General features: G+C 36.2%; 1 protein-coding gene across 1 annotated transcript in view; it reads left to right on the top strand.

Moving 5' to 3' along the window:
* The window catches only part of Apool (apolipoprotein O like), a 63,553-nt gene that overhangs the window by 16,173 nt on the left and 27,306 nt on the right, over window positions 1-20,074 (top strand). The window contains exons 2-5 of the mRNA XM_028874758.2: window positions 7,302-7,406; window positions 12,047-12,166; window positions 15,377-15,431; window positions 17,966-18,064. Of these exons, the coding sequence (XP_028730591.1) occupies window positions 7,302-7,406; window positions 12,047-12,166; window positions 15,377-15,431; window positions 17,966-18,064 (379 nt within the window). The remainder of the gene's footprint in view (window positions 1-7,301; window positions 7,407-12,046; window positions 12,167-15,376; window positions 15,432-17,965; window positions 18,065-20,074) is intronic.

Below are 20,074 nucleotides of genomic sequence, written 5' to 3' on the forward strand. Positions count from 1 at the left end.
ATCTAATTAAAGGGTTATGGGAAGCTTCATTGTGAGCCCTTATCTAGCAGTTTTGGGTTCTGGGAATTAATTAATCTGGTAAAAGAACTTGTAGAGCAAGTCTGCTGAGCTGAGTTCTGTGCCAGAACCCACGTAGGTAGGAGGAGAGAACAGGCTGCACACTTGTCCCTGACCACAATGTGTGCATGCACTGTGGCACCTGCACTACGCCCTCCCCCACCCCACGTGAACAGAAACCCAGAGTCATCTGTTCTGAAAAGGGATGTTTTGTGGAGCAGTGATGCAGAGTTTGGTCTGAAGAAGCTAGGAAAATAATGGATGACATGTTTCTTCAGAGATGGCACTGAGAGGGGATGGGGCAATTTGTTTTTTATGTTTGTATTCCCAGAACAGCTTCTGTGTTTTGTTTAAGACTGAGAAAAATGTAAATAAAATATATGTTTGTTTTTTTATGATCACCATTCTCTAAATTATAGAGTTAGGCATCTTTCAGGAAAACCCATCCCATATGAGGATAAACTTTCTCATTTTTAGTATTTCCATTCTTCCTTCTTGGAAGAATTAACACCATTGTATTTCTTCACAGTGACCATGACTAGCTTTGCTCCCAGTTTCAAGGCAGCATATATATGCTCTGAATGGATAGATATAGAGTTAAAAATTGATATGAGAATAGTTTAATCTCTCTTTTTTGAAAGAATCACAAGTTATTAAATGTTGCAGCTCCGAAGCAGCACCGTTTAATAAAACTGCCTTCAGTAACAGAAACTATCTTAGTCTGTGCTGTCCAGTACAATAGCACCAGAGACACATTGATCTATGGAGGCCTTAAAATGTGGCTTGGTGGGATAGAGGAGCTGCCTTTTAAATTAATTTTAATTCTAATTGTTCGTAGTATAAGTAGCACTTGTGATGAGGGCCCTAAGTATCTGCCCTAAACACTTCTTTTTTTTTTTTTATACAAATAAGGCATGACTAACTAGTTTTTGTCATATTTCCTTAAGCACAGATCTGTGACTAAACACAGTCATGCTATGAGTAGTAGCTAGTGCTATTTCTACATCTGAATGCTTCAACGCTTTCAAGTTGCTGATCAAATCATGATGAGTATTTCTACTCCATCTATCGTGTTTAGTAATACTTTGTATTGCTTCTTTTCTTACCATACAAATTCTACTATCCTTAGCAAAACAGAAAATAGAAGGTCTAGCAAGATGGCTTTGTGGCTTAAGGCACTTGCCCCCGTACCTGAAGATCTGAGTTTGAATCCCAGGGCTTACATGGTAGAAAGAGAGAACCAACTTCCATAAATTATACTCTGACCTTCACATATGTGCATGGCATGTCCATCCCCAGAACACACACAAAATAAATACTTATCGTTTAAAAAGAAAGAAGCAAGTAGGACTTCAGAATGAAGTTTTCAAATAAACTTGAGGGAATAGTTCTTAATTGTATTGAATTTAGTATTTTGTGTGTATGGGTATTTTGCTTCTGTGTATGTATGTACACCACTTGTGTGTCTGGTGCCCACAGAGGCCAGAAGAGAACATGGAACTGGAGTCACAGATGGTTGTGAGCTACCATGTCTATGCTGGGAATTGAACCCTGGTCCTCTCTCGAAGAGCAGCCAGTGTTCTTGACCACTGTGCCATTTCTCAAGCCCCTAACTTCATTTTTAAATTAGCACATACAGTATTAGATAGCATAATGTCTTTTTAAATAGTGTGTTCAACTCGATGCTCTCCTCCCTTGCTTCTCCATTCTCCTTCCCTTCCCTGCTGCTACTTTATATTTGCCCCTCTCTGAGTCTTTCTGCTTCCCACGCTTCCTGCTTCCAGGGTACCTCATCAACTTCTAAATTGTTAGAAATTTTCTAAAATATTAAAATTCCCTGTAGTTTCCATATTCACGATGTTTGATGTGAGTAAACATATGTTATAATCAGTGCAACATCACTAAATATAAAATATTCATGACTTCTGGTGACTTTCCCTTTTGGAGGAAAAGGGTGACAATAGCTTATTTGCTACAAAATTATATACTTGAAAATTATCAGTCATTTACCATCATACATTGTCATAATGAGAAGAAACTCTGGATGCTTTGTAGTGCAACCTCCTTTGAAAAGTGGGGAATTTGAGGCGTAGTGTATACAAAAGGTCGGCTAGAACCCAATTTTTCTATTTCACAGCCTTGTGTTCCTTCAGTGATAGCATTTTTACCTTTGCCTTTTAGACCTTCACAAGCGAACTGGCCTCGGGCACTGGAAAGTACGAAATTCTATTAAGCTGCTAATGGCTGTCCTATATTTTGATGACTAATCTCAACTTGTCACAGCTCATTAGGTACTAGAAATAGACTCACTAAGTTCCTGAGCCAAATATTTAAAAGCGTTTTATACTTGCAATATTGCAAGCACAATTGAATTTTACAAATCTCAATTTGAAGGACCAGCTGGCTGTTTGTATGAGGCACTTGTTGCATAGCTATATTCTAGGGTGCCAGCAGCTACTGAGGCATGTTACCACAGGTGTCTAAAATAGGATTTCTCTTTCTTTGAGAAAGGAGAAAGCACAATCACTTTTCTGAATTGTATTGATCAAAAGGCTAAATCTTGTGGTTGTAATTCTGTGAGGACAGATTATAATGTAGGCCAGCTTCAGTTTTCTCCAACAGTGAAACTATTCTAACCTGCCCACAGCATTTGCTGCTGCTATTAGATCTGACATTTTAAAATGTCATGGTGGATTTCCTGAACAAAATTCTTTAGAAATGAAAGATACACTTGATTTTAGCCAAAAGGCGAAGAAGCGATCAAAAGTAAATGATAAACAATTAACTCACAGATTTCCTGAGCCCACATCTTTTCTCCTTGAATCTCCGTATCAATCTAGCTATAGCTGTCATCGCTGCCAAAAAAAAAAAAAAAAAAAAAAAAAAAAGTATGTATTCTACCTTTGTCCCTAAGGAGTTAATAGTCTACTTGAGGAGCAAATGGTCATGCCAATGACACATGAAATAAAAAGCTCAGGATAAGAGTTAGGGAGAAAGAAGACTACCTGTATAGACTGGAGATAGATTACAGAGAACATGAAAGGTAAAAAATGGTTTTAAGCAGTGTGTGAGGAAAGAGGAAGCCAATTTATTTTCTTGAAGCAGGATGGTGATCTGATTGACAATAAAATTATCTTGACTTGACAGAGGCAATTACACTTGGCTGGAGTTAGATGAGACTATAGAGTCGTGGCCATGGGCTAGGAGAGACTAAGGATGACAGCAATGATGATGATGATGGTAACAGCTAATATATACTGAACCTTTTCTCTGTGTTAGTTCCTTTGTGATAGGTGACATTAGACATATGGACATTGACACATGAATTCACTTTCTCAGAGCCACATCATGAATAAAGAGTAGAGCCATAATTTACATTCAAATTTGACTCTGAAATCTGCCCTGTTTGTACTACTTTACCAAATAGATGAGAAGGGCTTGGGCTAGGTTGGTGGTTTCTATAGTCATTTGTGTATACCTATATTATTAACACTCATTGACATAAGCTGTTGCATTATATATTGTCTCTCCTATTAGACTGAGACTCTGAGAATGCAGATCAGAGCTTGCAACCCCAGTACAATTTCATTAGTGTCTATGTGATAATGTGTGCCTCTTCCTTATCCTTCCTCGTTTTTCTCCTACCTCTTCCTCCTCCTTGTAACAATGTTGATTAGCTTTATCCAAGCATGAGTTACAGTGCTGCTGGCCATGAGGTCAGTGTTAATGAATCAATAAAATATATTAAATAAAATGTCCTGAATTAGAAATGAATGTGAAACAAGGTTATATATTGATGAAAATAAAACCAGTGAATCATGGGAAGCTAACCCTGGATTTTCCCCAGGAGCAGTAGTTCTCAGCTACTTTATAGAACAGAGCAATCACAAATAACAAGAATCAATTGTTTTCATTATAAAAATGCTGGTAAGGGATGAGTTGTACCGGAATGAGAGAGTTATGTGCTGTTTATCTTTGCTGTTTATAATCTTTATGTTACAGAATGCTCTTCCTAAGGCTTCCTGTCTTTTGGGAGGAACTGGTTTTAATACTCATTGGCTTTTAAAAAATCCTTTATAATTTGCCCTTGACAAATCATTATTTTTGCAGTTACAGATAGTTTTAACTCCAAGTTCTTTCATTCTTGTTAAAGCCAGACCTCCTCTTAATTTTAATGCTATTTGATTAATTGGCAGCCTTATCTTATAATTTTATAGTATTCTTAAATTCCTCTGGTACTTAAAAATACTTTTGTTTGTTTGCTTTTATTTGTTTTTAAATCAGGAATTGACAGTTGTTTGTAGTGTTTCTGTTAAGGGTCAGATAATACTTTTGGCTCTGTGGAATATGTAAGGTCTCTAGTCACATATACTTCTTTGCTCTTCCTTTTACAAACCTTAAAGTATGCTTTACAGTCATTTTGTTTAGCTCAAAGCTCAGTCCAGAATTGGGCCAGCATTGTAGTTTGCCAAGCCTTTTTATAGTGTTTCAGTGTGCTATGCCATCAGCCACTCCATTTCACTGTTTTAACTTGTACTTAACAAGGATGAAGCATGCTAATCTGTTTTTGTTTTAGATTATAATTATCAACCAATTCATGTGAATTTATTTTAAAGTCTAGTTATTATTACTGCATTGCATGAATTAATGTAACTACACTAAGAATAGTATGTAGAAAAGTGTCCATATATTACAATACTTACAAAGTGTTTTTCTTTCTTTATATCTAGGGATTACTATCTTAGGAAAAAATAGTCTTTAAATACTGTAAGACTTGACCTATTTCACATAATCATCTTAGGGTTTTAGTAACAAAATTCCATAGGTTTGTAGGTGAGCATGCTTTGTGGCATCAGTTTTAATAATTTTGAATCTTTTAATGTAATTTTAATGATCTGGGTGATCATGAATACCTTGTGCATCTAGGAACAACAGCAGAATTAGCAAGAGACATGAATATGAAAGTTCTTGTTATGTAGCCAGCCCTGATTTAGAACTTTTCTTCCTGCCTTGGCTTCCCTAGTGCTGAGATTATAACTGTTTGCCACTTAGAAGTAGTGGCATTAAACATTATGTGTGTGTGTGTGTGTGTGTGTGTGTGTGTGTGTGTGTGTGGTGTGTGGTATGTGTATAAGTGTTTATTTGTATGTGAGTGCACAAGTATGTGAGTATACTTGCTTGTATGTGTGTATGGATAGGCCAGAGGTTGAGAGCAAGTGTCTTATTGATCACTTTCCATGTTTAATTCACTGAGGTAGGATCTTTTATTGAGCCCAGAGTCCTGGAGCTCACCATTTTGGCTAATCTATTTAGGTAGCTTGTTCCAGGAGTTCTGACTCTGTCTTCTGAGTGCTGGGATTGTATGCTGACTCCCAGGCTCTTCCAGCCATTTAGAGTGTGTGACAGGGATCCATACTCCAGTCTTCATATTTGTATGGAAAGTGCTTTATCCACGGAGTCATTTTGTGGCCAGACATTAATTTTTTACTAAAAATGTTTTGTCATTTACAAAACCTATGCTAAAAACGAATCAAATGAATTATACTTGTTAATTTTCTTTCATATTAAAATAATATTCTTTTTATTTTCTTTAAAATTGTATTTAATATATTAACTTAAAGTATATATTATTTGCTGCTGTGTTTTGAAGTAAAAACTAGTTTTGCAGCTTCCTTGGAGTGAGATTTTGTTTCTTTATTTAAAAATATTAATTAAGCAAAATTTAAATTATGTGTATGTGGAGGGGGGCTGTCAGTGCAGGTGTTTAAGGAGGCCTAAGGCATTGGATCCCAGGGAGCTGAGTTACAGGAAGTTGTGAGCTGCTATGTGGGTGCTGAGGACTAAACTCAGATCCTCTGCAAGAGCAATATGTGCTCTTGACTGCTGAGCCATCTTTCCAGCCTCTTTTTAGTTGTACAGCTTCATTTAAATTCACATACAGGATATTAGACACCAAGGCATTTTCCAACAGCATGTGTTTCAGTAGATTTTCTTCTTTTTTCCTCTTTTCCACTACCCTGCCTGACCCCCAATTCTGTCCTGTACCCAGTTTCTTTTCCTCCTATAAGTCACTTGTGCTTTTGCTCACCCTTGTCCTTCCATGGTGTCTGTTTTTACCCTTTCTTGTTCTCTTTTCTAGTTTTATAGACTTTAAACACATTTATAGTCATATGAAATTTGCAAAAAAGTAGATAGTTCTGGAAAGCATAATGTTAACAAGGTAGCTCAAAATCTTCCATGATTTTAAGTTATACTTTTATTTATTTATTTTGCATGTGCCAGGGTGTACATGTGTCACTGTGTTCACATGAAGGTTAGAAGACAACTTGTTTGTAGAAGTGGCTCTTTTCCTCTAATCTGGGTCCTGGAGATTGACTGCTGGTAGTCAGACTTGGTGGCAGGCACCCTTATTAGCTGAGCCATCTCAGCCTTTCATTTTTGATTGCATGTGTGCCTGTGTGATATGTGTGTGTTAGTGCAGTCATCCATGTGACATGGCATGATTGTGCCATGGTGTGATTGTGGCCGTCAGAGGATGACAACTGTTGGGAGTCAATACTCTGTTTCACCTTTTCCAGGCAGGATTTCTCTTTTCTTTCTGAGGCATGGCATACTCCAAGTAAACTGGCCCAAGCATTTCTGGGAGATTTTCCTGTCTCTACCTTCCATTTCCCCTAGGCTTCATTTCAGGTGTGCACTGCTGCATCTGGCTTTTTATGTGAGTGTCAGTAACTTAACTACTCAGATCATCATACTTGCAAGTGTTTTTACCTGCTGAACCATCTTATTGGCCTCTCAATTGCTTTTTGTGAGACATAGTTTTATGTTGCCCAGGCTGGCCTTAAACTTGTTATGTAGCCAAAGATCACCAATGAACTCTGGATTTTTCTTCTCTGCCTCTTGAGTGCTAGTATTACAAGCATGTGCTACCTACCAAGGTAGGTTTATGTAGTATGGGAATAGATGATAGGACTTTGTCTATGCTAGGCAAGTAATGTTATTACTTCTAGGAGACTGTAGTAAAGATAAGAGCTCATATATGTTCATTTAAAATCAGACTTTGAAGAAGACAATAAGATTTTTGCACTACAATAGTTAGGACAGCACAAGGTGTTTATATAAATGTATAAAGTAATTTGAAATAGTTGAATATTGAATATATTTCCCAAGATTCTCCCAATACTTATCAGGACTTAGAAACAGAGAATCTTTTCACTTAATGGTAATTTTGATGTCTTTTTCAGATGAGAAAATTGACAACCATGCCTGCAGGTCTGATGTATGCATCTGTAAATGTACATCTGGCCAAAGAAGAGGAACCCAAAAAGCAGCTAGTGAAACCAGAACAGGTAGGTATTTGGCCTACCAAAGTTTATGAATTTTGCATGATATAGGGATAATGGAAAAACTATGTAGGTGTTTTTGCTACATCTATTATAATAGATGTTATCTATTTTATAAGTATAAAGAAATAGTTATGAGATATCTAAAATACATAGTATATTTAGTAGAAACACAAAATTGTAACTTAAAAATGGTGATTTTTCTTAATGGCAAACCATTAAGAATGGGGTCTTCAGCCACAAAACTTTGCCCTACAGTTTGTCCTTCCTGAAGAATGTTCTGGGACTGGAGCCTAGCAGAATCCTCATCAAAGAGACCAGAGAGACTTCATCCAGCAACTGATGAGAGCAAATGCAGAGTCCCACAGCCAAACATTAGGCAGAGCACAAGGTGTCCTGAGGAAGAGGTGGAAGAAGGATTGGATTGGAGGAACCAGAGGGATCAGGGACACCATGAGAACATGTCCACAGAATCCATTGATTGGGACCCATGAGGGCTGCAGAGATCAGGGAGCCTATAGGGGTCTGACCTAGGTCCTCTGCATATATGTTATGGCTGAATAACTTGGTGTTCTGTGAGATTCCTAACACTAGGAGCAGGGGATGTCTCTGACTCTTTTGTCTACTTATGCGACACTAGAGGAATCACTTTCTCATCAAAACTTATAATGTGTTGAGACTTGTGATGGTTTTGGGGTTATCCTAGAAGTAGGGCATTCCTTCTATTTCACCAGGATTGCTTGGCTTACTTTTTGGAGGCATCTTTTGCTTCCCATCCACCAACAGTGAGCCATGCACCTGGAGCTGTATTCAGCTTGGCCTTTTTTCCATGAGTCCTTTTTCTCCATACTTGTTAGTTTCTTCTCATGCCTGTCCTATTTTGCTTTCTCTATGGCTGTGATAACACAATGACCAAAAGCAACTTGGGAAGGAAAGGTTTTGTTTTATCTTTAAAACTTACAGTCTATCATGGAGAAAAGTCAGGGCAGAAACCCAAAGCAGCAACTGAAGCAGAGGCCTTGCAGGAATGATACTGACCTGCTTCTCCTAACTTGCTCAGCTTGCTTTCTTACACCATGTAGAATCATCTGCCCAGAGGTGGCTCCACCCAAAGTGGACTGGATCCTTCTACATCAGTCATTACTCAAAGAGTGCCCACAGCCTTGCCTACAGTCCATTCTGATGAAGGCACATGCTTAACTGAGGTTCTCTCCTTTCAGATGGCTCTAGCATATGTCAAGTTGAGAGAAAACTAACTAGCCTGTGACTTTGAGAATTTCTGATGCTCTTCTTTCCTTTATTTCTTTAGAATTTTAATCTGCCTTTTCTTATTCTGACTCCTCTCCTTCACCAGGTTACAGGGCAGCATTATCCAGTCTGCCACCTTATCTGAAAGGACTAAGATTTTTGAATAGCAAAACTAGTGGTTTTTTGCTATGTTATAGAACATACAGAATTCCCAAGTACATTTTAATTGGAATTAATTCATTTGCTTATTAAACAAGGCTGGTTGCTAGCTATATGCTAGGAAATATTTTTAAAAATCAGGATCTAATTTTTAAAAATCAGGATCTAATTTTGAGGAACTTAAAATGTCAAAAGGATGAAAATGTGATATACACACAGAATGCCAATGTATCTTTATTGTGTAATTTGGACAATACTGCTGTTTAAATCTACTTGTTAATACAGTCTAAACCAAGTCAGAATACTTTGAATAAGGTGTTCTGGTTATTTTAAGTTTTTGTTAAATTTCTAGCTGAACAAAAAACTTCGATTCAACTTTTTTTATTAAACATCTTTTTAAAAAGGATCAATATGTTCTTGCTTTATTGAGTACCATTTATTGAACGTAATTAAATCCTCCTTTAATAGAAAACTTTGCAGGGCTATGAGACAACCATCTTTTAACTAAGACATTTGTAGATCACTAGAATGAATGGTCAAGCCATAATTATCCCTGGAAATTTCTTTTCTAAATTCATCAGTGTCATGAATTTGACTTATTTTATTGTCATTTGACGGTGTTGGATCATCCCTAGAACAGGAGTTAAAGGTGATTGTGAACTGCCATGTGGGTCCTGGGAATTGAACTCGGGTTCTCTGCAAGAGCAGTCTGTGGTCTTAACTGCTGAGCTATCTCTCCAGCTCCACCATTTCCTTAAAAAGCAAAAACCAAAACCCAAAACTTTATGATGAACAAACATATAAATTAACTTTACCACATATAGGTTTCTTTTTTTTTGTTGGGGTCTCTCTATAATAAACCTGATATCTATATTTATAGCTATATCTAACTAATCTAGAGCTACTTCACTTTTCATATAAATTATAAATTTCTGGCACTCCTAAATACACATAGGTATGTGACAAACTTAAATCCAAGCCTTAGTTTGAAAGGAGAAAGAGACGCTCCTTAATCCTAGTATAGCTAGCAAAGAGCTAATTCATTATAAAACAAGAATAATGTTATAAGGCACTTATACATTGTACAAGGCAAAAATCTAGCTAGTCAACATATGCACCATATCACATAGGTATCCTTTACATCTACTATCTCATCATACTATCCCATGTTTGTTTTTGGTAGATCTGACTAAAGCCATTAGTCATCTAGTTCCTTTTCTGTTATCCCGGAAACTTGACTCTCCTCAATTATATCCTCACCAACCTCCATGGAAAAGTGCTACACCCTGAGTATGAAATCATTCTTTTCTTTAAGCAAATAAGTCCTTGCTTGTTTATTTTCATAAATTTTTATATTTATATTTGTTTTTATTAAATATTGGTTAGAGTGTATTTGATATTTGAAAGGTATAAATAATAATATAAAACCACAATGGATAACCATGTGCCTGCTACTCAGTTTAGAGGAAAGGCAAAATCTCCTGTATTCTCATCCCTTTATTGACATATACCCATGATTCCACTGAGTTTGTTTCATTCCCTTTTTATTTTATTTATTTTTCTTAAATTTGATTTAATGTAAATGTGGGTGTTTTGCCTGCATTCTTGCCTGTGCACCACATGTGTGCCTTGTTCCCACAGAGGCCAGAGAGGGTGTCGGATCCTCCCTGCAGAAGTTAAAGGTGGTTGTGAGCTGCCATGTCGGTGCTGGGAATTGAATGTGGGTCCTTTGGAAGAGCGACCAGTGCTCTTAACTGCTGAGGCTTTTCTCTAACTCCATTATTTCCTTAAAAAAACAAAACTAAAGCCAAAACACTTCATGGGACCTTATCCGTTTTGGTAAGCAATTTGGGTGTTTATACACATTTGAATTATATATTTATGGAACATACTTGCATGTAATTTTGTGCATCTTAGCATTTGGTTTAGTAGTAGTTTCTTGAAAGTCATCCTTATTTTTGTATGTGGCTGTAACTGATTTTTATTTTTTATTTTAATTGCAGCAGGACCTTACTATGTAGCTCCAGCTGGCCTGGAACTAGCAGTGTTGTTTAGGTTGGCCTCAGACCTGTGAAGATCTGTCTGCCTCTGCCTTCTGAGTAGTGGAATTAAAGGCATGCACCATCATGCCCAGCAATGTGATTATAGTGATTATAATTTTTATATTTTGCCCTAATTTATAATAGTCTGTGGTATGGATTATAATCCAGTTTAACTTTCTACTTTTCCTTTGGTGAATATTTGAGTTATTTCCAGATTTTTACAGTTAAAATTTTGCTAGGATTAAGGGCTGGTGAGATGGCTCAGAAGGTAAAGATCTGTATGGACTAGTCTTATGTCAACTTGACACAAGCTAGAGTTATCTGAAAGGAGGGAACTTCAACTGAGATCAGCTGGAAGGCATTTTCTCAATTAGTGATTAAGCAGGGAGGGCCCAGTCCCTTGTGGGTGGTGCTATCCCTGGGCTAGTGGTCCTAGGTTCTATAAAAAAGCAGGCTGAGCAAGCCATGAGGGGCAAACCAGTAAGCAGCACTCCTCCATGGCCTCTGCATCAGAACCTCCCTCCACGTTCCTCCACTTTCGAGTCTCTGTCCTAACTTCTTTCAGTGATGGACTATTGCATGGAAGTGTAAGCCAAATATACCCTTTTCTCCCCAACTTGCTTTTGGTCTTAGTGTTTTCATCATAGCAATAGAAGTGCTAACTAAGATAAGGTCCTTACCATTAAGCCTAATGACCTATTTTCAATCCCTGGAATCCTCATGGTGAATTGAGAAAACCAACTCCCATATACCTCCACATGCACACCATAGCATATGTGTGCATAATCATGCATGCATACACACAATCAAATATAATTTAATTAAAAGATGCTAGGATTAAAACTAATGTGTCTCTCGGCTATGGTGATCAACATCTGTAATCCTAGTACTCAGGAAGCAGAGGTTGGAAAATCGTGACTTTGAGGCCATCTTAGTACCCTGAGCTACATAGTGAAGCCCTGTCATAGAAACAAAATAACAAACAAAACAACCCACTGGGTCATACTATATGTGACATCACTTGCTTCTGCTTTTCTAAATAGTTTTTATGTTCAGTTTATCATATCCTATTGGTAGTTTAGATTCTATAGACAATTTTAGCCATTTTTAGGAGGAAGGTTGATTCCTGTTTTTACACAATGCAGGAAAAGGCAACCCAGGTGTTTGTTTTTGACATGAACTTTATTCTCTCCCCAGCTCCCCATATATACTGCACCACCTCTCCATTCTAAATATGTTGAAGAACAGCCTGGTTATTTACAAATGGGCTTTGCATCCATCCGTACTACAACTGTTCGTTATATTGGCTGGTGCAAGGTAAGTCTATTTTGATAGTAGATGAATATCAATGTTTTTGATTAATTGTTTCAGGTATTTATAGATGCATTTTTAAAAAGAGAAGAAACCACCTTGAAACTTAGTGGATTAAAATACTAAGCATTATTTTGAAAATTAGTAATATGATGAGAGTTCAGATTGCTGATTCTTCTATTCATATGATATTGCCTGAGGCCACTCAGTGGCATTTATCAAGCAAATGGGCTGAGAGCTAGAGAGGCCAAAATAGCTTAATTTGTATCTTTAACACCCTGTCAAGGGTGGCTGGCAGACTAGACTCAGCTGACATTGTTGACAGAGATGGAAGCTAATAGCACACTGATGTTTTATTACCATCACCATATAAATTTAGTTGTGTGTTGTTAACATCTCTACTGTGAGGATCTTAGTAATAGTGGTACCAGTGTTTTTCTAATTCTAGAGTAATAATCACAGATTTACTTCACCAACAAATGTAGCCTGGTTGTAAACCTGTGTACGTTTTTTAACATTTATTTTATTATTTTTTGATAATTTCATACATGAGCACCATATTTTGTATCAGTCCATGAGTATTGTACTTACATCATTTCCACCCCAGCCTCTCCCTCTAACTCCTCCTGTGTTTCCACCACTCCCTCTCAATTTCATGACCCCTTCATTATTGATACACACACACACACACACACACACACACACACACACACACACACACACACATGCGCGCCCCCCCCCCACATACACGCATGCACACACACACTGTGAGTCTATTTAGTGTTGCTCATTTGTATATGTATTTAGGACTGACCACTTGGCATCAGATAGCCTATCAGGGTGCTTGTTTCCAGAGAACACTGGTTTCCCTTTAAGAGAAAAGGCCATTAATGAATTGCCTATGACTCTTAATCTGTGACTGGGGCCCTGTGAGATTTCCTATATCTTAGTTGGAATGTCAACTGATAGTATCGTTGTGAAGGTCTTCTTTAGGCTACCATGTTGTTAAGATTTCTAGATGCAGATTCCCTGTCATAGATAGTTCTAATATATTCCTTTTAAAAAGAAAATTTTGAGGCTGGTGAGATGGCTCAGTGGATAAAGACACTTGAGATGCAAGCCTGGTGACCTGAGTTTGATCCCCAGAACCCATGAAAGGAAGAAAGAGAGAAACAACTTCACACAGTTGTTCTTTGCCTGACTTCCACACACTGTGTGCATATGTACACAGATACACACACACACACACACACACACACACACACACACACACACACACACTAATCATCATCAAGAAATTCAATGAACTTATAAAAAATAGCATCCTTCGGTGAAATATCTAACCAGTGAACTCTGATCAATCTGGATGGTATTTCAAACATGATATGGGGTTATTTTTGAAAGTTTGTGCCTGTCATACAATTCCAGGGTACTGCTTGTGCTAGTCATCCTTAATAATGTGATCTCTGTTGGAAATATCTTTACTAATTGTGGTCTGAGTCATGCCCCTCAGGCTATATGCCAAGAACTAGATGATTCAGACTTACGTCTCTTGAGACCTAATTTTCTATAGTGTACTCAGATGTGTCTTCAGTGAGGTAATTGTTCCTGAGAGATCTTTAAATTGCTATTGTAACTATCACCCAATTTAAGACTGAAAGAACATTTTATTCTGTTAATATGCTGAAGCAAATAGGTTGATGAAGGGCACTTTCAAATGCATTTCATCTTCAATGTAAACAACTTTTCCTCTCTAATTTTCTCCTAAATACGCAATCTATTCCTCAAAAAAAAGTCTGATTTAAATTACTTCTTTGTGAAAAGTAGCATCATGTAGTGCAAATTCAAGTGCATGCTCCTAGCCTACACTTTAGTGTCTTGAAATTTAGGTAACAGTGCCCCCCAGTGGTAAAAATGAATTCTTAAGCACAGCTAAAGTAAATTTCCCCAAAGACCAGTTTTCTTCCTTGATGGTTAAATACTTCAAAACAGATCAGTAAGTATTTTAATGCTGCAGTTGATGTTTTCTGAGTCACTCAAGAGAAATGTCTCAGTGTCACTATATGTTTTATGCTAGTTTGTATAGCTTTAAACCAGGGGGAACATCTATGCTTATTCTTTTTTTTTTTTTTTTTTTTTTTTTGGTTTTTCGAGACAGGGTTTCTCTGTGTAGCTTTGTGCCTTTCCTGGAGCTCACTTGGTAGCCCAGGCTGGCCTTGAACTCACAGAGATCCGCCTGCCTCTGCCTCCCGAGTGCTGGGATTAAAGGCGTGCGCCACCAACGCCCGGCCATCTATGCTCATTCTTAAACTGAGACAAAATTAGTAAACCAAGACATCTCATTTCCCTCAGTTGTTTCTAATACAATTGTTTCTGTTCTTCTGCACTGAAAATATATATTGTTCTTGTTTCCATGTCATGGTTTCATACATAAGGAGGCCATATGTTTGGATTGTGTTTTCTTGTTTGTATAAGAGAATCCAGCATGGAATATAGCAAGATTCTGAGTAAATTTCCCCTAGTGTAAGTGAGACAACATCTATTCAATGAATATAACAATATCTTGGCATTCAAGTAAGTTAGAAACAGATAAACAGAAAAAACATTGCTTTAGCGCATTAATCCCTTTGGTGGGTTAGTATAATCTTGATTTATGGAGAATTTATATTCGTATTTAAAAATAAATGCCTCATTTGTTTTTTTCTCATTCTAATTGCACACTATGATAAAGGGAAGAGATAAAGTGCTTTTCATTAGGCCTTTCCTGTTTTTGTTTTTTTCTCCACAAATCATTATGCTGTTGCTATTGAATCCTTATTAGTCAAACAGTTTGTGTGTGTGCTGTGACATACCCCCCTTCATGATTTATTTAAGATCCATTCATTTTTTCCAGGCCATTATATAGTAAGATGATAAGTCATAAAATTTTCAGTATCTTTTCTGTGAAGTCACTGATTATTTTAAAGGTATTACTTTACCCACTTTTATGAAGAAAATAATACACCAGAATTACTATGTTAAATAAAATAGAAAGTAAGAGATGAAAATATGATAGAGTAAGCAAATATGCTCATAGTGAATAAACAGAAAATCTGGATTTAGATTTGAGTGCAATACTAAATCAACAGCTAAATGTAATCTCAGAATTGTGGGCTATTATGTCAATCAGCCACTTCAAAAATCCACATCTCTTTTGTTCTCCTTTTTTTGGCTTAGGGTGTTTATATCTTTATGAAGAATGGGATAATGGATACAGTACAATTTGGAAAAGGTAGGTGAGTAAACCATCTGTAAGTAGAAATGTATTATGGTTTAAGTTGTATTGTTTAAAATTTAAGAATATGAACATAGCATATTATCCATTACTATGATTACACTGATGTAGAAGATAGATTCTGTACTTTATCTGTAACAATAACACAGCAATAGTATGTACTATTTATTTTAAAATTTATTACATGCTGAGGCCTCGTCACATTGCTGAGTGTTGCTATAGAGTTTTCGCTAACAGATTAGAAAATGAGGGTTAGAAAGTTTAACTAGGTTTCCAAGGTTACTAGGAGGCAATACCCAGATTCAAACTCAGGTCATCTTTAACTAAAGTCCACATTGTATATTTATAAAACATAAGATAAAGATATATTCCCCCCCTTTTTTTTGGTTTTTCGAGACAGGGTTTCTCTGTGTAGTTTTGTGCCTTTCCTGGAACTTACTTTGTAGACCAGGCTGGCCTCGAACTCACAGAGATCCACCTAGCTCTGCCTCCCGAGTGCTGGGATTAAAGGCGTGCACCACCACCGCCCGGCTATATTCCCCCTTTTGCTAATTAGTTTAAATAAATGTTATTATCTGTTAAAATACATTATGCATTTTTTATCAGTTGCTGGGAAATTACATAGCAATCAGTCATCTTGAACTGTTTCAGCTAATGTTGGAAAGTAATTGTATTTGATGCTTTAGCTTCTTAATGGTATTTGGCAGCAGACTTAGCTCCCCAATATTCCTTGCTTAGAGCAGTTGGCAAAAATAAACATATGGAAAACACAAAGAAAAATCAACTAAAATTTTAGGTATGTACAATAAGCTTAATGAACTTTATTTGAAATATTATTATTTAATATGAATTAAGGATTAACATTTCTTATCAATAGTTTTTGAGACAAGGTCTTACTGTGCAGTCTAGGTGAACCTGGAACTCATTATCTTCCTGTCTTATCATCTCAAGTGCTGGGTTAACGCATGCAACAATATACCCAGCTATTTTTCATTAATCTTGAGGAACATAATTATGTATGTGATTATCGTCAAATAACTATGATAGAAGAGTATATTTTTAGATCTGGAAACAATTTGAATGTATAAAACACCAAGGCATATATACTTTGAATTATGCTTTATGTGTTTTTTGTCTTGCTCTTTGGTTTTAACCAATGGCTAATGTGAGGTTATTGGAAATAGTGACAAGAGGTGTCTAATTGCAAAACTCCTTTATAAGATAGCATTAATTCTTGCTGGATCCTACCAGTGTTGAAGCCTATTCATTGGAGGGATATAAAACATATATAATCATGTGGTTGATATATTATGCACCCCAATAAACTTATCTGAAAAAAAGAGAAATAATAGAATAAAAGGGTAGATTATTAAATCTACTCTGGGAAAAAAGAGATATAGAAATTATAGAATAAAGGATAGAATATTGAATCTACTCTGAGAAGTAAAAAGAGACAATATGGATATGATAAGATAAAAGGTAGATTATTGAATCTACCTTTAAAAAGGAACTACTTGTTTTAAATAGGATAAGTAATGAAATTTTTTGTCTGAATTTGTCAAATGTTAATGTACTGGACATTGTTAATGTATATAATGGAGTTTTCTGTCTGAATCTGTCAAATGTTAGTGGACTAGACATTGTTAAAATAATTCTTGACAGTATATATTGTATAAACTTATTGTATATACTTTTTCTTATTAGTTATAACTTTTTTATTTTAAACAAAAAAAGGGAAATGTGGTTGATATATTATGCACCCCAATAAACTTATCTGGGTGTCAGAGAACAGAAAAGCCACTATATTAAACATAGAGGTTAGGCAGTGGTAGTGCATGCCTTTAATCCTAGCATTCCGGAGTTCACAGCCACACTGGAAACATCCAGGCATGGTGATACACGCCTTTAATCCCAGGAACTGATGGCAGAAAGCAGAAAGGTACATAAGATGTGAAAACCAGGAACTAGAGGCTCTTTTAAGTTTTTAGGCTTTTAAGCTTTTAGCTTTTGAGCAGCAGTTCAGCTGAGATCAATTTGGATGGGGACTCAGAGGCTTCCAGTCTGAGGAAACAGAATCAGCTGAGAAATTGGCAAGGTGAGGTTAGTGTGGCGTGTTCTGTTTCTCTGATCTTTCAGCATTCACCCCAATACCTGGCTCCGGGTTTGTTTTTATTAATAAGACCTTTTCATGTTACATCATCAGGAATTTATTTTATCGTACTTCTTATTTAAGCTATACCTTCTAGAGTCATAGTTCATTTAATAATTATAGTAATGCATGTCATAAAGAGAGCAAGTATTAAAAGACCTATGGAAGGTAAATTTGATTTTGTAGTTAGTATTATAATAAATGATTTGTTTCTGTCCATATCAATTTTTTTGTATAACTTATTTAAAGAGTACTTCAACTACTCACTAACATTATATTGCCTACCCCTGACATACGAATCTCCAGATGTTCTGTACTGTCCTTACATAGACTGTCCAATTGTAGTCAGTCATTCTTACCCATTGTTAACTGGTCTCTTCAGATGCATATGTCTATCTGAAGAATCCTCCTCAAGATTTTCTTCCCAAAATGGGAGTGATTACAGCTTCAGGGCTGATGGGTTTGGTTTCAGCAAGAAAAGGTATGTTTATAAAATATATTTTCTCTTTCAATGAAATTATATTTTTTCTGAATTTTACCTTAATGACATTTATTGGATAATGTCAGATTGGGTTAGTATAAGATGTTTAGGTTCTTTACTGTACCATATTTATGTCTATAAAGGTTAAGCTTACCACACTAACTGTAATGAAGAATGGAGAACAACTGAAATTCTTCTATTCTGCTGGTAAAAATGCAAAGTGATAGAGGAATTCTACAAAATTGTCCCATGCTTTCTCATAAAGTTAAACATACACTTATCAAGCAACATAGGAATCACATTTCTAAGTATTTACTTACCCTAGATGTCCTGACTAGTCTTGTGTCAACTTGACACAAACTAGAGTTATCTGCAAGGAGAGAACCTCAACTGAAAAAATGCTTTCATAACATCCAGCTGTAAGGTATGTTCTCAATTAGTGATTAATGGTGAGGGCCCAGCCCATGTTGGGTGGTGCCACCCCTAGGCTGGTGGTCCTCGGTTCAACAAGAAAGCAGGCTGAGCAAGCCATGGGAAGCAAGCCAGTAAGCAGTACTCCTCCATGGCCTATGCATCAGCTCCTGCTTCCAGCTTCCTGCCCTGTTTAAGTTCCTGTCTTGATTTCCTTCAATGATGTACAGCAATGTGGAAGTGTAAGCCAATAAACTTATATGAAAAAATAAAGATAGAAATAATAGAATAAAAGGGTAGATTATTGAATAAAAGGGTAGATTATTGAATCTACTCTGAAAAAAATATAGAAATGATAAAATAAAGGGCAGATTTTCTTTTTCTCCCCAACTTGCTTTTTGGTCATGGTGTTTTGTTGCAGCAATAGAAACCCTAACTAAGACATTAAGAGAAATGAAACACCCCTACATGAATGCTTATAGCAATTGTTAATAATCATGAAAAAGCTGGAAACAAGGTAAATAGTCTTCAAACAGGTAAATGGATAAAGGAATCTGTGGCACATCCCTACAAAGGAAAACTATTCAGCATCATAATAATTTGAGCTATTGGTGCATATAACATTGATTGTGAATTTGAAAGTAGGGAGTGTATATATGATTCTGTTTATATGACATTCTCAAAAAGACAAAATTAGAATGACAGAAAGTGGATTGTTAGTTGCTTAAGGTTAAGAATGTAGGAAAGGATAATATGAAGTATTTTTAGTTATATGACTATATATTAAAATGTACAAATATATGACTTTTTAAGCACAATGTTAAAAAAATATATAGCTGTTGCAATTAAAATTGTAATTTGCTTTTTGTTGTCTAATTATAATTTTGGTTTTTTTAATCTGAAGAAATTTATACTACCAAAAAAATTCCTGAGAATTATATGTTAATATAAAGATGTACACTATCCACTCAAAATTGCTTTTCTTAATAATACTACTCATACTGGAAGCTATGTGAAGTATTTGAGGAAGATATGCTTTATCTCAGATAAAATCTGGTTTACTTTTGGTTTTATCCTGACCAAAGTAATTGAAATTAATATTAGCCAGATGGGAATGAAGTCTGTAAAAGTGAGTAACTCAGTCTACCCCTCTTATTCACTATTCACTATGATACAATATATCTGCTTTCTTTATACCTCTTTGTACAGTGTATCTGTACCTACTTTGCTTTTCCATCTGACTATAGCTCTCATGTGAATGGTCTGATAAGATTACAATCAGGCTCATGACTAGTTGCAAAGACACACAAGGCTCAGTATGTAGTCATGGTCACGGAATCAGAGGGTATAAAATGAATTTAAAAGGAGGGTGACATAGTTTAGAAAAGAATTGGTTGTAAATTTCTAGAAGTCTTTTCCCAGGGACTAATACAACATATACTTAATTTCTCTAGTAACAACTTGAGATGATATGAACAAAGCCAACAAGTGTTGAGTGACAGTGATGGGCAGAAGAGTGGCCAAGTTTTTGTTGAGGTCTAGTCACATAAACAGTATCTATCTAACAAAATTCCAGACTTCCAAGAGGAAAAGTTCTCA

Source organism: Peromyscus leucopus, chromosome X (assembly GCF_004664715.2).
Source record: "Peromyscus leucopus breed LL Stock chromosome X, UCI_PerLeu_2.1, whole genome shotgun sequence".
In the NCBI taxonomy this organism is placed as follows: domain Eukaryota; kingdom Metazoa; phylum Chordata; class Mammalia; order Rodentia; family Cricetidae; genus Peromyscus; species Peromyscus leucopus.